Genomic DNA, 19694 nt, shown 5'->3' on the forward strand with positions numbered 1-19694 from the left:
GGGGTTAAGGTTGGAAGTGAGAAGGAGGGAAAAGAGGAAATTTGTTTGATCTTCCGTAATGTTCAGTTTTTTAATGTTTTATCAAACTTTCAATTGTGTTCATTTAATCTATATATATATACTCAAATCTAGCAATAGCGAAGCATTAACTGGTCAGCTAGTAATAAAATAAATACAATAAAATGTTGTTTTTTTTTGTAAATTATAAAATTTTTTTTTTTAAATTATAACTTGTGTAGTATATAGATATTTAAACGAGATAATGTTTTCAACAAATATCTGTTTGCATTGTTTTTGTGCAAGAATGTAAATACAGACTTTTGTTTTAGTTTTTACGTAATAAACACGTACATTTTTTAATATTACAGCTGCTATAAAAACAGTTGTTATGATTATTACTTTATTCTGTCCTGTTATTCTATCCTGATCGAATTACTACTGAAGTGAGTTGGAGTTCACGTAATTATTATTTTTATTATATTCTTCCTAATATTAAACATATTTAATTAAAAAAATTATAGGCCACATATTAAGGCATCCTGGAATAGTCGCTTTAATATTAGAGGGTCAAGTAGAAGGAAAAAATTGTTTAGGCAGGCAACATTTGGAATATGTAAAATAAATTGTTAGGGATGTAGGATGTAGGGGGTGTACCGAAATGAAGCGACTAGCACTAGATAGGGAATCTTGGAGAGCTCCTTCAAACCAGTCAAATGACTGAAGACAAAAAAAATTAAAAAATTGCTAAAATTTTTACAGTAATTAATTAACCTTTTATAACTAATTTAAAATTAATAGTTTTGATAAATAAACATGATTTATCTTTAATTAAATACTTTTATTTTAATGATTGATGAACGTTTAAAGGAATACACGTATATCTAAACGTATATATATAGATATATATATATTATCTATATATTATATGGAATGTAGTTTGGTATTCATTTGAAGATTCAAATCACACACACACACACACACACACACACACACACACACACACACACACACACACACACACACAGAGAGAGAGAGAGAGAGAGAGAGAGAGAGAGAGAGAGAGAGAGAGAGAGAGAGAGAGAGAGATGAAATTTCCATATAAATAATTCAATTACGAAGGTAAAAAATTAAAATGGCTGCCACGTCAACTTTTTAATCCTATCACATGTTAATTGTTGTAAATTTTATTATTTTTTTTTTTTTTTTTTGTCTTCAGTCATTTGACTGGTTTGATGCAGCTCTCCAAGATTCCCTATCTAGTGCTAGTCGTTTCATTTCAGTATACCCTCTACATCCTACATCCCTAACAATTTGTTTTACATATTCCAAACGTGGCCTGCCTACACAATTTTTCCCTTCTACCTGTCCTTCCAAAATTAAAGCGACTATTCCAGGATGCCTAAGTATGTGGCCTATAAGTCTGTCTCTTCTTTTAACTATATTTTTCCAAATGCTTCTTTCTTCATCTATTTGCCGCAATACCTCTTCATTTGTCACTTTATCCACCCATCTGATTTTTAACATTCTCCTATAGCACCACATTTCAAAAGCTTCTAACCTTTTCTTCTCAGATACTCCGATTGTCCAAGTTTCACTTCCATATAAAGCGACACTCCAAACATTAGATTTTAATTTATGTACCCCAAAATTTTCCTTAACTTTCCTGTATGCTCTGTCTATTTTACCAATGTTCATTTCTCTTTCCACTTCTAAACACTTTTCTTTAATCCACTCTTCTTTCGCCAGTTTGCACTTCCTGTTTATAGCATTTCTTAATTGCCGATAGTTCCTTTTACTTTCTTCATCACTAGCATTCTTATATTTTCTACGTTCATCCATCAGCTGCAATATATCGTCTGAAACCCAAGGTTTTTACCAGTTCTCTTTATTCCGCCTAAGTTTGCTGCTGCTGATTTAAGAATTTCCTTTTTAACATTCTCCCATTCTTCTTCTACATTTTCTACCTTATCTTTTTTACTCAGACCTCTTGCGATGTCCTCCTCAAAAATCTTCTTTACCTCCTCTTCCTCAAGCTTCTCTAAATTCCACCGATTCATCTGACACCTTTTCTTCAGGTTTTTAAACCCCAATCTACAATTCATTATCACCAAATTATGGTCGCTATCAATGTCTGCTCCAGGGTAAGTTTTGCAGTCCACGAGTTGATTTCTAAATCTTTGCTTAACCATGATATAATCTATCTGATACCTTGCAGTATCGCCTGGCTTTTTCCAAGTGTATATTCTTCTATTATGATTTTTAAAGTGGGTGTTGGCAATTACTAAATTATACTTCGTGCAAAACTCTATAAGTCGGTCCCCTCTTTCATTCCTTTTGCCCAGCCCGTATTCACCCACTATATTTCCTTCCTTGCCTTTTCCAATGCTTGCATTCCAATCTCCAACTATTATTAAATTTTCATCTCCTTTTACGTGTTTAATTGCTTCATCAATCTCTTCGTATACACATTCTACCTCATCATCATCATGGGCGCTTGTAGGCATATAGACGTTAACAATCGTTGTCGGTTTAGGTTTTGATTTTATCCTTATTCAATGACTCTAACGCTATGCGTCTTGAAATACTCCACTCTCCTCCCTATCTTCTTGTTCATCACGAACCCTACTCCTGCATGCCCATTATTTGACGCTGAGTTAATTACTCTAAAGTCACCCGACCAAAAGTCGCCTTCCTCTTCCCACCGAACCTCACTAATTTCTACTATATCCACGTTTAACCTATCCATTTACCTTTTTAAATTCTCTAGCCTACCAACCTTTTTTAAGCTTCTAACATTCCACGCTCCGACTCGTAGAATGTTATTTTTTACTTTTCTGGTGACCCCTTCCTTAGTAGTCCCCACCCGGAGATCCGAACGGGGGACTATTTTACCAAGGAAGGCGCCTCCATTATTGCTTTTGAAAATGCAGAGAGCCACATTTTCTTGGAAAAAAAAACAGCTGTAGTTTTCCATTGCTTTCAGCTGCGCAGTACTCAGAGGACTGAGTGATGTTGATATGGCCGTTTAAGTCATTGTGACTCACGCCCCTAACAACTACTGAAAGAGCTGCTGCCCTCTTTCAGGAATCATTCCTTAGTCTGGCTCTCAACAGATACCTCTCCGATATGGTTGCACCTTCGGTCCAGCTACTCTGTATCCCTGAGCACTCAAGCCCCCTCACCAACGGCAAGGTCTCATGATTCATAGAGGAGGAAATTTTATTAAACGATATTTTATTTTATAAAATACTAGCAATGCTTCGCGATTGCTCTATATGTATATATATATATATATATATATATATATATATATATATATAGAGAGAGAGAGAGAGAGAGAGAGTGAGAGAGAGTGTTTAAATGAACACAGTTGAAAATTTGATAAAAAAATTAAAAAACTGAACTTCACAAATTTTACCTTTCACTTATTCACCTTTTCCCTTTTCCACTTCTCCCTTTCACCCTTCTTCTTCAACCCCTCTGCCAGTTTCCTTTTTACCCTTTCCCGCATTCCTCTTTTCTCTGTCCACCTTTTCCCCTTTTCCTCGTTTTCAATTCTCCCCTTTTTCCCTTTTACCCACGTGTAAATCTGCCCATAAGTTTTTTTGGTCTTTAGCGGACACACATACGAACATGCCTTATATATAAAATAAAAATCTGTTTATATATAAGTTTGTTTCGTAAATATCTCGACACTATCCCCAGCTAGCGGGTATAGTTTTTGAAAAATATATTTCTTTTCACGTAACTAATATTCATATTCTGAATATGAACCAAATCGGTCCATAAATATAATTTTTCTAAATATCTCAACTCCAGCGCCATCTAGCGGTTTCATTTTTTACAGATATAAGTCTTTCCATGTAAGTAACATGTATTCTGAATATGAGGCAAATCGGACCATAAATACAATTTTTCGAAATATCTCAATGCCAGCGCCACCTAGCGGGTCCAAACTAATTCAGAAACCTTACCTGGCATGCGTCCAACTATTCCACAAAGTTTCATCGCAATCGGATGAACGGTTTAGGAAGGGATAAGAGACATACAGACAGACAAAAACATTCATTTTTATGTATATAGATTAAGCATTTCATTCTAACCAGAATGACTTTTTATTTGAAAATCGATATATCGATAATGATTTTTAATTCCACACTTGAAAAGAAGCCTCCTGGGGATTGGAAGCAGGCAAAGAGAGAAAAATCCAAATGGGAGGCCGAACTTCCGGTTGGGGGGGGGGAGGCCCCCTTAGAGTTTAAGGAGGCTTCCCTTTCTTTCTTTTTCCTGTTTAGCCTCCGGTAATTACCGTACATATAATACTTCAGAGGATGATATGTATGAGTGTAAATGAAGTGTACAGTCTAAGTTCGACCATTCCTGAGGTGTGTAGTTAACTGAAACCCAACCACTAAAGAACATCGGTATACACGATCTAGTATTCAAATCCGTGTAAAAATAACTGACTTTACTAGGACTTGAACGCTGGAACTCTCAACTTCCAAATCAGCTGATTTGGGAAGACGCGTTTACCACTAGATCAACCCGATGGGTTAAGGACGCTTCCCTGGGCCAAGTTTTACATAACTATATGTCCGGCTCAGGAGAATAGGGGGAAAAAATACTCTGCAGATAAATATTTAAAAACCATTTTTGGGTTTTCTAAATTCCGGTTTTTTAAGGGGTACCAAAGTAGTATGACCAACACAGTCATTGCCATCGTTAATGTATGTGTGACTGGCTGTACCCCTACGGTTACTTGATTAATAAACCTAAAATTAAAAGATTGACTGCTACGGGAAACGCAAAAATGACCACATAGCGCTGGAAAAGCTTTGACGGGGAGCTAGTAATATATATTCCTAGAAGCTGTTTCGTTATTTTTGCTTTATAATTTGGTATTTTTATTCTTTTCTTTTGCGGCAGAATCGCCAAAAGATATTACATTTCTGGTATTCACTTAATGAAATTTTCATTAACTTCTAAAAATGCATATTTACAATTATTATCTGTATTGCTAGATTGAATAGTATATTATTAATCATTTACTTCTTCATGCGATATTATTTCAAATGAAAATTTTTTTGTCTCACCTCAGCGTCCTTAGGGCGTAACACTTTCATTGAAAACGTGTCAAAAGCCCTCCAGTTATCATCTGAGGTCAGCATGAAGAACACCAGGTTCTCAGGTCTTAATCTTTCAATACCTGCTTGGAGTATAATGAATTAAAATTCATTTTTTAAACAATTTTCATTTTTCAGAATATACTTTTTTTTCTGTGTGCATAAATATCCTTTCCGACTCATCACGGCATTTATTTTATTATGCTAGACTTTTAATATTTTGAAGGAATTTTCTATCTTTAAATGGTATGGTTCTTTTTACTCGTTTTCATTAATTAGTATTGCTTATTGTTTTCTCATAATTCTTTGTAATAACCAATAAATAATATTTGTATTCTATACTACATATTTCAGAATCAGATAGTTGCATATTTTTTCAAGTGTGGAATTAAATATCATTATAATGCAATGTACTAAATACTCTATTTTGTTAAATTTAAATTTTACTCTATAATGTTAAATTTTTTAAATTTTTTTGTCATCTATTAAATTTATTTATACATTTGAATTATTTTTATAGTTCAATAATTTTTTATAAACTATGCAGATGAAATCCGACAGTAAAATATGTCATCAAGTTTTTATAGTAATTCCTTTTTTTATCGATCGATTTTAAAAAAAAACAGTCATTCTGGTTAGAATGAAATGCTTAATCTATATATATATATATATATATATATATATATATATAAATGAATGTTTGTCTGTCTGTATATCTCTTATGTCTTAAACCATTCATCCGACAACGATGAAACTTTGGGGAATGGTTGGACGCATGCCAGGGAAGGATTCTGAATTAGTTTGGATCCGTTAGGTGGCGCTGGCGTCGAGATATTTCGAAAAATTGTATTTATGGTACCATTTGTCTCTTATTCAGAATACGTGTACTTACATGAAAAGAATTATCTCTGCAAAAAATGAACCCGCTAGATGGCGCTGAGTTTGAGATATTTAGAAAAATTGTATTTATGGACCGATTTGGTTCATATTCAGAATATGAATATTAGTAACGGTGAAAAGAAATATTTTTGCAAAAACTATACCCGCTAGGTGGGGCCTGTGTCGAGATATTTACGAAACAAACAAACATACAAATATACAAACAGAATTTTTATTCTCTCTCTATATATATATATATATATATATATATATTTTTTGTCTTCAGTCATTTGACTGGTTTGATGCAGCTCTCCAAGATTCCCTATCTAGTGCTAGTCGTTTCATTTCAGTATACCCTCTACATCCTACATCCCTAACAATTTGTTTTACATATTCCAAACGTGGCCTGCCTACACAATTTTTTCCTTCTACCTGTCCTTCCAATATATATATATATATATATATATATATATATATATATATATATATATATATATATATATATATAAATGGCATGTTCATATGTTAGTCCGCTAAAGACCAAAAAACTAATGGACCGATTCACGTGCGGGCAATAGGGAAAAAGGGGAAAATGGAAAACGGGAAAAAGGGGAAAAGGTGGAAGAGGAAAACGGGAAAGGTTCAAAAGGAAATTTTGAGAGAGGTGAAAGGGAGAAGTTGGAAAGGGGAAAGGGGAAGGAGAATAAGTGAAAGGTAAAATTTGTGAAGTTCAGTTTTTAATTTTTTTATCAAATCTTCAATTGTGTTCATTTAAACTCTCTCTCTCCCACACACACACACACTCACATACACATACTCTCTCTCTCTCTCTCTCTATATATATATATATATATAGCAATAGCGAAGCATTGTCGGGTCTGCTAGTAATAAAATAAATGTATATTTACCTTTGTGACATTGTGATATTGTTTTTAAAACACAAAATTTAATATTTTTATTGAACGTCGTGCGTGAACCGTACACTGTATTGACAAGCTTTTTTTTTGTAACCTCCGAGACGATCGTTAGGTATTACTTCAGATGATGTGATGAACGATTTATAGCGTATGTGAAAATACCATGCCTGACCGGGATTCGAAACCGGGAACTTCAGATGATAGGCCGAGACGCTACTACTCGCGTCACGGAGGCCGGCAGCATAGATAAGCTTTAGGTATCATCATAGCCACACATAGTTAATCAAAATCTTATATTTATTGTCTTAAAAACAATAATCTACATTGTCACAGAAGATTATAAGGTAAAAATACATTTTCACGTTTTTTAATGTTTTTTTCATCGTATTTTTAAACTTTATTTATTATTTAATATTTTTTTACAGATTAGTAAGGGCAAATTATTTAATAATCCACGCAACAATGTAGCCTTGTTGAAGTTAAAAACACTTAGAAACATTTAAAAGGTGTTTTGAAGAAGTATATCTACTGCAGCGCCCTCTGGCGGCTAATAACCGTAAAACTAATCTAAGAAATGATTCAAATTTGAATCCATTCTGAGAATGGTATATGGTCTTCATCATGGAAATACAGGATCCGGCATATAAACCTGACGATTTTTTAGGGATAATAATTAAACTGTGTTTCGTACTATTAAAACATTTAATATATCAAATTAAAAATCAATTTTTGCAATTTATAATGAATTACTTACATAGATTTTTTTTTTATTTGAATATTATGTCGTCCAAATGTTTTCCATTACGCCTCACACACTCACTTAACCTCATTCTAAAATTTGACATTACTCGCTCAATCATCACTTGTGGAACCGCTTCAATTTCTCGTTGAATGGAGAGTTCTGCAATTGACTGTGGTCGACTACTGAAGACTTTATATTTGAGATACTCCCACAGAAAAAAATCACAAACAGCCAGATCAGGTGAACGCGCTGGCCAAGGAATGTCGCCAAATCGGGAAATCAAACGTCCAGGAAAGGTTTCTCGCAGAACATGCCTTGCGATTATCGCCGTACGGGGGGGGGGGGTGTCACCATCCTGTTGAAACCAAATTTCATGTCCTTGAAAGTCATTCAGTTTCGATCCCAGAAATTCATTCGTATTCATAAATTCATACGTATCGATGAGATGTTACTGTTACTCTGTGATTTAACTTCTCAAAAAAAATACGGGCCGATTATGCCGAACTTTGAAACCGCACACCACACTGTAACATATCGACTGTGAAGTGGTTTTTCAAGAATTTGCCGTGGATTATGCGAATCCCAATAACGGTAATTTTGTTTATTTCGCAAATCGTGACAGATGAAAATGCGCCTCGTCACTTAAAATAATAATGGCATCCTGGTGGGCATTTTTGAGGATAACCTCGCAAGCTGCTTTGCGAGACGCCCAATCATTCGCATTAAGTAAGTTGCTGCACTAACATCATCTTATACGGATGGAACTTCAGGTCGGCATGAAGAATTCGTCGTACACTTCGATCACAAATGGCTAGCGCAGCAGTATGACTCGCTGGTTAACGTCGTGGAGACCGTGTAACAGCTAACCTTAGAGCGTTAATGTTTTCAGGCGTTCTCAGAGTCCGTTTTTGTCCTGTTGGTTTCATTTTTAAAGCAGACGATGTGTTCCTAAAATTCTTCACCCACAACAATATTCTATTCCTACTAGGAACAGACGCGTGTCGATTTATATTGAAATATCTGCGAAATAAACGCTGTGTTACAATAACCGAATCATTATTTTTAAAATAGGCTTCGATCACAAATGCTTGTTGTTCACCCGACCACGAAATACTGGCTACTGAAATAGCATGAATAGACCTGTTGATGTACAACACTCTCGCCTTCTCATTGACAGTGGTGCCAACATAACAATTACTACAAAATGATCAGATTTATATGCCGGACCCTGTATTACGTTGAAATATGGCGTGCCATATTTTTTTACCATGAAATACTAAAATGTAAACGCATTTACTGAAGCGACTATAGTATTACTGTACTTTAATTGGCTACTGGGTATCTGATCGATCGCTTTAACGAAATACTGTTTGTTTAATTAATTCTATAATACAATACTGTATTCTTAAACTGAAAATTATGACTACTGAATTTACCGGTGGGAGTAGGAGGGGTAAAATTATCTTTAAACATGCCCTTCTTCACACTTTCAGTTGAATCGTTTAAAATATGCTATATAGTTGATGAACCTGTTCAAGCCGTCTTGACAAATCTTTGTTGGTCTCAGACTTTCCTGGAATTTTTTACACAGAAAAATCCCAGTAATTAAAATAACTACCATCCTTTGTAATACCGCAGTAGAACATGTACTGTACCTACGTCCTGTTACAAACCTTTTGTTCACCGTTCAGACTTGAAAAAGGCTAAGATAAAATGTCATAAATTGTAAATATATATTTCGTTAATGAAGAAATGGAATTTCCCTTGCGTTGAGATTATTTGGTTGTTATTTAACCTTTTTTTGAATTACACTATTTTAAAAAATCAAAATGCTCGTAATAATCAAGTTTATGATGGGTTGGTATCTCGCTTAAAGCAGGTTAATTTATCTTTAACGAGATAGCAAACCAAACAAATTGCGGAATTTTGTTTGTTACAACCAAGTTCTCGTTACAATAAATCTTGTTAATTGCGGATTTCACTGTATATTATACAAAAAGGGGACATTGAATAACCAATATGCACTAAAACATTCAATCGATGTGGCAGAAAATTAAAAATATAAGAATAGCAGAAGAAGAACTCTCCTCTGTATAACATTAAAATACAGAGTGATTTTTTAGTCCTGTTACCCAATTGTTAATGTCTGGTAATTTTTTTTTAAGAAGGGAAATTTTGTTTTGTGACACGAAGTTGGTAGCGCTACTCAACCGGTATAGATACGGCAGTGTGAGTCGATTCTCCTTGAGCTGTGTAAACTTTTGTGCCGTTTGCGGTCGTATTATGAACAGAATGTCTTTTACCATAGAACAACGAGTTTTCATTCTTGAATAATATTTTGCTACGAAATCGTACGCGAGTGTAAAATAATCATTTCAAATTAAATTTGCTGGTGTTCCTCCCCCAGAAAAAAATGTCAATTTCTAGGCTAGAAAACCGATTTCGAGAGACGGGTAGTGTTTGCGACAGAAAACGTAGCGGTCGACCGATTCGCTTGACAGATGACGTTTTAGAGAATGTGAAAACAAGATTGTTCGATTCTCCATGGAAAAGTTTACGAAAACTTTCCACGCAAGTCGGTTTGTATATTCGAGTGATCAGAAAGCTGCTAAAAAATTGAAATTGTATCCGTATCGCGTACGATTAGTCCAAGAGCTTCAGCCTACAGATTTAAACAAGCTGTTGCAATATTGCCGTCGGTTTAGGTCTCTCATAAACGATAACGGAATCGAATTTTTAAACACAGTGTTCTTTAGCGATGAAACTTGGATCCATCTCGACGGTTATGTGAACAGTCAAAACTGTCGAATTTTGGTGGTTGAAAATCGTAACGCTTTACAAGACAAATCTTTGCATCCTGAAAAAATTGGTGTGTGGTGTGCGATATCTCGTCGTCGTATAGTCGGACCCGTATTCTTCGAACAGACAGTAAATGGTGAAGTATACAGGAATATTGTGCGCCAATTTGTGTCCCTCCTGGAACCTCAAGAACGGTATTGCCGGTTTTAGCAAGACGGCGTTACATGCCGCACGTCTCGAGAAACCGTGGATTTTCTGCAGGAGTTCTTTGATGATCGAATAATAAGCAAGGGTTTATGGCCTCCAAGGTCCCCAGACCTCACATCTCCTGACTACTTTTTGTGGAGCTGTATTAAGTCCGAGGCCTTCAAAAACAATCCTCACCCTAGTGATGACGTCAACATTACAGACTTAATCACGAATATTTCCAATGCAACTCTTAAAAATGTTTCTGCTAATATGCTGGAAAGAGTCCATGCGTGTATAACCGCAAGGGATGGGAATTTTGAGCATATTCTTTAGCAATTATGTAAGTAATAGCTTTTTATTAAATCTCTTTTGTAAGTAACAAATACATATTTTTGTTCCACCTAAATTTCCCGTTCTTAAATTACATTTAAAATTGGGTAACAGGACTAAATAATCACTCTGTATAAGAATAACTTACTGCGAATATAACATGATTCGACTTCGTTTGGTTAATTTTAATCCTCTATCTTGACACTCATCCATTGGTTTTGTCCAATTCAAATTAATTGTAGTTTACTTGAAATTAGATTTATAAAAATAAATAAAGTTATAAAAAAACAAACAAAACTAAAATATTAAAACTTTTTTTTATTTTTAGATTTTGCAACGAAGATAAAATGGCTCCGATTAAATTGATTTTAATAGTACTACTTTCCGTTGTTTATTTTAATGAAGGTAAATAATTCTAATTTATATTAAAATAATTAAATACTAGTAAAACAAAAATGTTTAATACCGTAACGAAATATTTAAGCTACGGAAAAATTATTACTTTTCTATCATCAAATTTCTAAAGCAGGTATGCTGCAATCGAGTTTAGTTTCACTGTGCATGGTGGACGTATGTTTTCGGTGCTCCGTGTTTTTTGTAAAATTTAGTACTAAAAAATGAGTTTGCTTTTTGTTTTTGTAGGGAAAGTAAATAGTGTTAGGTGCGGGGAACACTTTAGTGTATGAATTATTAAACTAAAATCGTTACTTTTCAAGTTATTTAACGTTTTAATAATTGAAGTGCGTAACCACGTGGCTAAGTAGGACCATGTGTTGACCAACTTTTTTGTTCTGTTAGCTATCCTTAGGAAGCATGAACAGTGTTTAAAACAGTAGGTTTAGTTAAGTGAGTAAATATAATTTTTATTTTAAAACTCTTAATTTGTAAGTCGTTGTTTGAACAATTTCCGGTCCACCATGTGTGTTTACGGGCCGATTTTTGGAAAACTACGTTAATTTATTATTTTATTGGTGCTTAGTGCTTTAGAATAAGTTTAGTTAAGTAAATTCATATAACTTTTATATTAAAATAATTATTTTTAAGCTTTTTCTGAGTTACTTTCGGTTCGCACGTGGTGACTACATTTCGTGTTTTTGTCGAACTAGACTGGTAATAACTCCCGATTTTGGGTCCCCCAGGTATTATTTTTGAGAGAAAATAAGTACTTATCACGGGGCTGTATCTGCCGACTACGTTGACATACGGAATACAGGTTAGCGTCTGCCTAGAACGAGAGGAATAATGCAGTAGGTCGGGTATTGGTTTGGTACGCACTACGTGGGTGGTAGTTCTAGTATTTATGTATTTTTAAGAGTTTTTACCTCATTATTTTTATTCATTGTTGCTTCTCTGTTGACGTCATTTATCAGTTAATCCTAAATTGGCTAGTGGGTTTCCGTCGCTCCTGCGAAAACAAATTTTTCTATTGGTCCATTCGGGTCGAAAAGGATCTCCGGGACGGTTTTGTGCTTCTGGGGTCTTGAACAACACAAATACAGAGTGTTCGGAAATCTTGCTTAAAAGAAAATTTTCGGTTTGCAACTGAACAGGAATGACAGAAGAGGCAATCTTTAAACCTTGTAAGAGTATTTCGAGGTCTCCCACTATTGGAAAAGATGGGGAAATAACGAAGCGCCTAAAAACTAGAAAGTTGACTCTTCGGAGTCCGGAAAAGGTTTCAGGTTTAAAAAACCCTTAAAAATTTCGAGAGTCGGAAATTAAGAAAATTACAAAGTCAGTGGGCAATGGATGAGAAAGAAAACTCCTTCATAAGTAACCCGAGGGTGACAAGATTGTTGATTAAGTTGTCTAAGAGGATGGGATCCCTTGACCGGAAGGGGTTGGATGGGGAGAACGATGGAGAGGCTGATCCGTTTGCTGATACAGTGGACAAGGTAAGGTGATCAGCATGCTACAACATGTTGACCTCAGTACCAAGAAAGAATTAAAGTCCGGTCTTGCTGAACTACAAGAGATGATGGAAGACCTGAAAAGTGCGGCCAGACAAACAGGTGAGCGTGTGATGGCTATCAATGCGGCCACCCAGACTACGTCCAACAAGGGACTCGAGAAGGTGAAAAATCTTCTCGATAAGAATGTTGGTAGCGAGGATGAGGTAGTGGCAATAGGCCCGCGTGGCCATATCTTCTGACCCAACGGCGGATGGTGGATCTATTCATGTTGCAAATCTGGTGGCCACAGACAGAAAGAGAGCTGTGAGGTCCGTCTTTGTGGCGTTTAAGGTGCTCGAGCAGCTTGAAACTGAGAACAAACTAAAGGCAGGACTTGTTATTGCTGAGTGTTCCAGACCTGTGGTGATTCTTGGGGAGGGAGTAGAGGTAGCGGAGAAGCGAGCATATGTATAGTCGTGGACTCATCCAAGGGTGAAGAGGCAGCAATGCGGGATTTCTACCGTGCATTGTAGAAGATTAATGCCACACCGCAGCCTTCCTTGTGTGTCAGAGTGCCGGGTAACACGCTTGGTAAGAGCTTAAGGAAAGTTGCGGAGTACATGGCAAGGCGAGCGGAATGCAAGTACTCCCTTAAAACAGTCAGTACCGCTGCTAAGGATGTGGCGAATTCTGCAGGAAAGAGCAAGCGACTACTACAGAGACTCAAACATTAGTGGTTCGTGATGAGGGGCGGATTTACGCGGATCTTCTGCGTGATGTAAAGAGCAGTATCGCTAACGAGGAGGCAAGTGAAGTGCTCTCAGTTAGAAAAGTCATACATGAACAGCTACGTATTAAGGTTAAAGGGAAGAAGAAGGAAGTCAACAAGCTAAGGAAGGTCTTAACAAAGAAAATTCCCGACGTGATGATGGTGGAAGGAGGGGGCGCCATGTATCGCTCCGGTGAAGAATCTCGATAAGCTAGCTACGGAAGAAGAGGTGAGAGCAGGTATTTCTACAGCTGCAGGTATCGAGAGTGGGTCAGTCAAGGTCTCCTCTTTGTGGAGATCTTTTGGAAGCACTGGTCTAACGATTTAAACTAATTCGATGCTGTACCTATTAAGGAAGATATGAATTTTTGTCTTCAAAACCCCATTTTTTCCATCTCCTGGACCAATGGTTAGTGATATCAAAAGACTTCACTTAGATACATTTTAGACCCTTATCTAAAGAGTAGTAGGAACTTTAAACGAGTTCAATATTTTACTTAATAAGAAAGTTATAGCGATATTTTTTTTCAAAAATGACCCCCCTCATTTTTACCCCTATGGTTCAATTTTACCCATTAACGAACTGGACCGATATTTTGGGTCGTTATATTTATTTATCAATTTGAAAGTGATTGGCGCAAAATTGTGACACATTAACTACCGTAATACTAATTGCACAAGAAAGTGAAATATATATATGTATAAACTTTTGAACTGACGGTGGTTTTGGGGTCTGTGGGGTTGTGAAACGCGAATATATGTCGAAATTTTCCGGAAGTTGAACTATGGTACCCATTACGAAAGGTAGGTTTCTTATGAAATCTACCTAAAAAATACTGGAATTAATATTGAGGTGGGGAGCCGATCAAAGTTAAAAATATCCAATTTTTATAAACTTTTTTTAATTTATTTAAACATATAATTATAATTTTACAATGAAAGTTCATCAGAAATCATAATCTTCTCCTCAAAAAAAGAAATCTTCGATAACGTTTTTCAGGCACAATAATTTTTCCACTAATTTATTTCTTATTTTGGTCTCATTGAAATTCCCGTAAAAGGTTTTTCTTGTCGTTTCTGGACTCGGACTCAATTTCTTATAATTAGATGATTTCATTACATTAGAATTAATCTAAAACCAAAGATTAATTAATATTAATTGATTAATATTAATTTGTATTAATTAATACAAAACCAAGTATTTGGAAATTTCATTTAGTAGTGGAAAATAATAACCTAAATTTTCTTTAGTTTTTCTACATCAGTTTTTTTTTGTCTTCAGTCATTTGACTGGTTTGATGCAGCTCTCAAGATTCCCTATCTAGTGCCAGTCGTTTCATTTCGGTACACCCCCTACATCCTACCTTCTTATCAATTTGTTTTACATATTCCAAACGTGACCTGACCATACAATTTTTTCCTTCTACCTGTCCCTCAATTATTTAAGCGGCTATTCCAGGATGCCTTAGTATGTGGCCTATAAGTCTGTCTCTTCTTTTAAATATATTTTTCCAAATGCTTCTTTCTTCATCTATTTGCCGCAACACATCATTTGTCACTTAATTATTATTTTTTTAATACCTAGGCTCTAGATTAACCGATATTTATCGAATTTCGAACGACATACAAGGTGTCCCATATAAAACGCAACCCAACCTTATATTGGTAGGTATTGAAATAATATAAAGGCATGTGTAAATGTAAATGGAATTTTTATTATTTCCATCCATTACCTTACATTTAGAGTAAATGTTAGAAGTGGCCGCCATCTTCTTGAATACAAGCTTCATTCAATTCTTTTTACAGCGTATGTTGCAACTTTTTTCAAAGTTTGTGGCTGGATATTTAATACAGCTTGTTCAATATCGACTTTCAATTGTTCAAGTGTTCTTGGTTTGTTGCTGTAGGCTTTTTCTTTGAAGTAATCCCGTAGAAAAAATCCGCCGCAGTCAAATCTGGCGATCTTGGTGGCCACAAGCCTCGACCGATAACACGATTACCAAAGAATTCCTCGATGAAATCAGAAGTTGAACCTGCGTAGTCCGATGTCGCACCGTCATGTTGTAACCAGCAGTGTCTGTCTTCCTCTTCCAAGAGTGCAATGAACCGAAACAAAAATCCTGATATCGTTCTGCATTAATGGTGTACTCGAAAAAACAGGACCGATTATTTTCTTCCGCGATATCGCGCACCACACGCCCAACTTCTGCGGGTGTAATTGTTTTTCGTGATAAACGTGGGGATTTTCAACGCTACAAATTCTACTGTTTTGGCTGTTTACGTAGCCATCCGAATGAAACCGTGCTTCATCTGAGAAAAATAACGAATCCATAACGTTAATTCTTTCACGCATAAATCGACGGAACCGTTGACAATATTGTAGCCGTTTTTCTTTGTCGGGCTCAAGAATTCGATGAACCGTTTGAATGCGGTCGTAATTGTAATCGTTTGGTCGCCCGGTGAACAGTTGATTTAGACAAATTAATTTCAACAGACAAACGTCCGATCGATTTATTTGGCGAGGCGAGTAATCGGGTCTTTGATTTCAGCGACCGTATCTGTATTCAACACCGATGCAGATCTTTTGTGTTCCTTGTTATTAACAGAACCGGTCTCTCTAAATTTTGCGACTAACCTTAATACTGATGTTTTGTAAGGAGCCGGTTTATCCGGGTACTTATGGCGAAACAAATCTTGCACTGCAACCGCTGATTTCGTACTGAAGTACGACTCGACAATGAAAACACGTTCATCTAGCGAAAACACCATTTTGTCTCTAGCGATACATTGAACGTTATGATTGCATTGTTGTTGCTATCGGTAGTGTTCTACTGCGTCCTCGCGATGTTCAGATGTTGGACGAGTCCATTTCAGTAACGAGTAGGGGAGTAAGCTTGACTTTTGAAATTTCATGGATGAGTGATTGATGAGTTGCGTTTTATATGGGAAAACCTGTATTTTAATAACGACGCATTAAAGGTATTTAATTTAGGGTACAATTTGTCAAACCGGACCCCATTGGTCCCGTATCTTATAATCTTGTTCAGAGAGAATAATTTTTTTATATAACTCTTTATGAGCACGTTTACATACTTTAGTGTTTCATTTAAGTTTCCAACTAAATTACAATATGTCAAGAACTAAACCGTCATTAGCCAGTTACATAACTTTTTCAGCAAAGTCGGATTGATAGTAGTTATAATCAAAGAATCTAATACTTAGTTTTTTCTCAGCGAAATGAATTTATTGACGTCTTTGTTTGTATTGTTTCAGCTGATGGTGAAATAGATATCAAAGAATACAAAACATATTACACAGAATTAAAAACTACTATTATGGCATCATTTCAAAACGAAAATATATATCATACACAAATCAGCTGTTATCAATGTATACTTGCAGAAATTAATAAACAGTTAAATTTACTTTTTTTATTAAATCGACCTAAGGATAGAGAAATAGTTGAGAAAAACTGTATATCTGGATTTGAAGAAATTAAGAACAATTTCGCAATATGGGAGAATTTATGTACAACAGGCTATCCGACTGACACTAGAAAGACATTTTACGAGATATATTCGACTGCAAATTATAACGAAATGGTTAGTTCAATTTACCCGAAAAATATGGAGGCTTGCTTGTCTAACTTTATTAAAAAAGAATGTAAGTATTTTTTTTTGGATAACGGCAATTTTTTGTTTTTAAGAAACTTATAATTATATAATGTTTTCATATCATCTTCTGTTTTTCTATAGACAAAGAATTTATTTTACAATTTACATACAGAACCCAGTTGTACCATCTCTGTTCATTTCAGTTTTGTATTTTATAAAATCAATACACTCTTTGACAATGCTCTGTCTCTAAAATTTTCATTCATTTCTCTATCTATGCTCTTTCAATTAAAAATGTATTTCTACATTACCTAATTCATGTTTAAATACGTTTACAATTTATTTATAATAATTATAATGCTAGATCGTGGATACCGGTGTTCTTTGGTGGTTGGGTTTCAATTAACCACACATCTCAGGATTGGTCGAACTGAGAATGTACAAGACTACACTTCATTTACACTCATACAATATCATCCTGATTCATCCTCTGAAGTATTATCTAAACGGTAGTTACCGGAGGCTAAACAGGAAACAGAAAGTTATATTCTGTAGGTCAGTCAGGGAAATTTCCAATTCTTTCATATCTTCTCTAATTTCTTTGATCCATCCTACTTCTAGCTTTTGGAAACAGAGCTTTTCAATGATATTTCTTGCCAGTCTTGTTTCCGGTGTCCTTATGAGATGACCAAAAAAAGAGATTCTTTTTTTACGCATAGTATCAGTAACAGGCTCTATTTCTCGATACACCACCTTATTTGGCACAATCCACCATCGGCCTTCTTTTTGGTGTTTTTTATTGATACACGTTCTGACAATTCTCCTCTCTATTTTCAGAATTTTATCGATTCGATTTTTCTGAGTGATTTTGAAAAGGGTCTCGCTTCCGTAGGTGACTTCTGGCTGAACTACAGTTTTATAATGTTTCAGTTTTGTTTTAGTCGAAAGGCATTTTTTGTTATATGTTGACCGAGTTAATTTTTGGGATTTAATCATTTTATTTGTCCTGTTTTGCCATGTCACTTTTTCATTTAAAATAAGTTATTATTTCCCCTAGATATTCAAATTGTTTTACTATTTTAATTTTCTGATTGTTTACCGAAATGCGGTCTATTACCAGAGATCTATGGCCATTAGTTCAGTTTTTTCGAAAGAGATTTTAAGCCCTATCTTTTGTGGTAGGTTCTGAAGGCTCGTGATATGTATTTTGGCTTCTTGAATATTATTTGCTAAAAGAGCGAGGTCATCTGCAAATCCTAGGCAATTTAGTGCGATGGAGTTTTTCTTAGTACCCATTTTTATATTTTTGGGATTTATTTCATACCATTTTCTCATGACAAATTCGAGGGCGCAGTTAAAAAGGAGTGGTGAGAGGCCGTCTCCTTGCCTCAATCCAGTCCAGTTTATATATATATATATATATATATATATATATATAGTTTGTCTTCATTCATTTGACTGGTTTGATGCAGCTCTGCCAAGATTACCTATCTAGTGCCAGTCGTTTCATTCGTATACCCCCTACATCCTACATCCCTAAAAATTTGTTTTACATATTCCAAACGTTGCCTGCCTGCACAATTTTTTCCTTCTACTTGTCCCTCCAATATTAAAGCGACTATTCCAGGATGCCTTAATATGTGGCCTATAAGTCTGTCTCTTTTTTTAACTATATTTTTTCAAATGCTTCTTTCTTCATCTATTTGCCGCAACACCTCTTTTTTGTCACTTTATCCACCCATCTGATTTTGAACATTCTCCTACAGCACCACATTTCAAAAGCTCCTAATCTTTTCTTCTCAGGAACTCCGATCGATCAAGTTTCACTTCCATATAAAGCTACGCTCCAAACATATACTTTCAAAAATGTTTTCCTGAAATTTAAATTAATTTTAGATGTAAACAAATTATATTTTTGAATGAACGCTCGTTTTGCCTGTGCTATTCGTTATTTTATATCGCCCCTGCTTCGTTCATATTTAGTAATTCTACTTCCCAAATAACAAAATTCTTCTACTTCCATAATCATTTCTCTTCTTATTTTTATATTCTGTGGTTCATCTACATTATTTCTACTAATTTCATTACTTTCGTTTTGTTCTTGTTTATTTTCATGCGGTAGTTCTTGCGTAGGACTTCATCCATACCGTTCATTGTTTCTTATAAATCTTTTTTACTCTCGGCTAGAATTACTATATCATCAGCAAATCGTAGCATCTTTATCTTTTCACCTTGTACTGTTGCTCCGGATCTAAATTGTTCTTTAACATCATTAACTTCTATTTCTATATTAAGATTAAAAAGTAACGAGAACGCAACATCCTTGTCGGACTCTCTTTTTTATTACGACTTCTTTCTTACATTCTTTAATTATTACTGTTGCTATTTGGTTCCTGTAAATGTAGCAACTGTGTTTAAATCTCTGTACGTGAACTCTAAT

The 19694-nt window shown here is 35.2% G+C and overlaps 1 protein-coding gene across 2 annotated transcripts in view; it reads left to right on the forward strand.

Moving 5' to 3' along the window:
- The first annotated feature begins 311 nt into the window (after nucleotides 1-311).
- The window catches only part of LOC142333732 (uncharacterized), a 28655-nt gene continuing 9272 nt past the window's right edge, over nucleotides 312-19694 (forward strand). The window contains exons 1-3 of one of the 2 annotated variants that reach the window (XM_075381179.1): nucleotides 312-443; nucleotides 11308-11384; nucleotides 16914-17303. In XM_075381179.1, the coding sequence (XP_075237294.1) occupies nucleotides 11327-11384; nucleotides 16914-17303 (448 nt within the window). In that variant the 5' untranslated portion in view covers nucleotides 312-443; nucleotides 11308-11326. Of the gene's footprint in view, nucleotides 460-11307; nucleotides 11385-16913; nucleotides 17304-19694 lie in introns of both variants that reach the window. The other variant, XM_075381180.1, reaches the window with a different exon arrangement.

The sequence above is a fragment of the Lycorma delicatula genome, chromosome 13, assembly GCF_047948215.1.
Source record: "Lycorma delicatula isolate Av1 chromosome 13, ASM4794821v1, whole genome shotgun sequence".
NCBI lineage: Eukaryota > Metazoa > Arthropoda > Insecta > Hemiptera > Fulgoridae > Lycorma > Lycorma delicatula.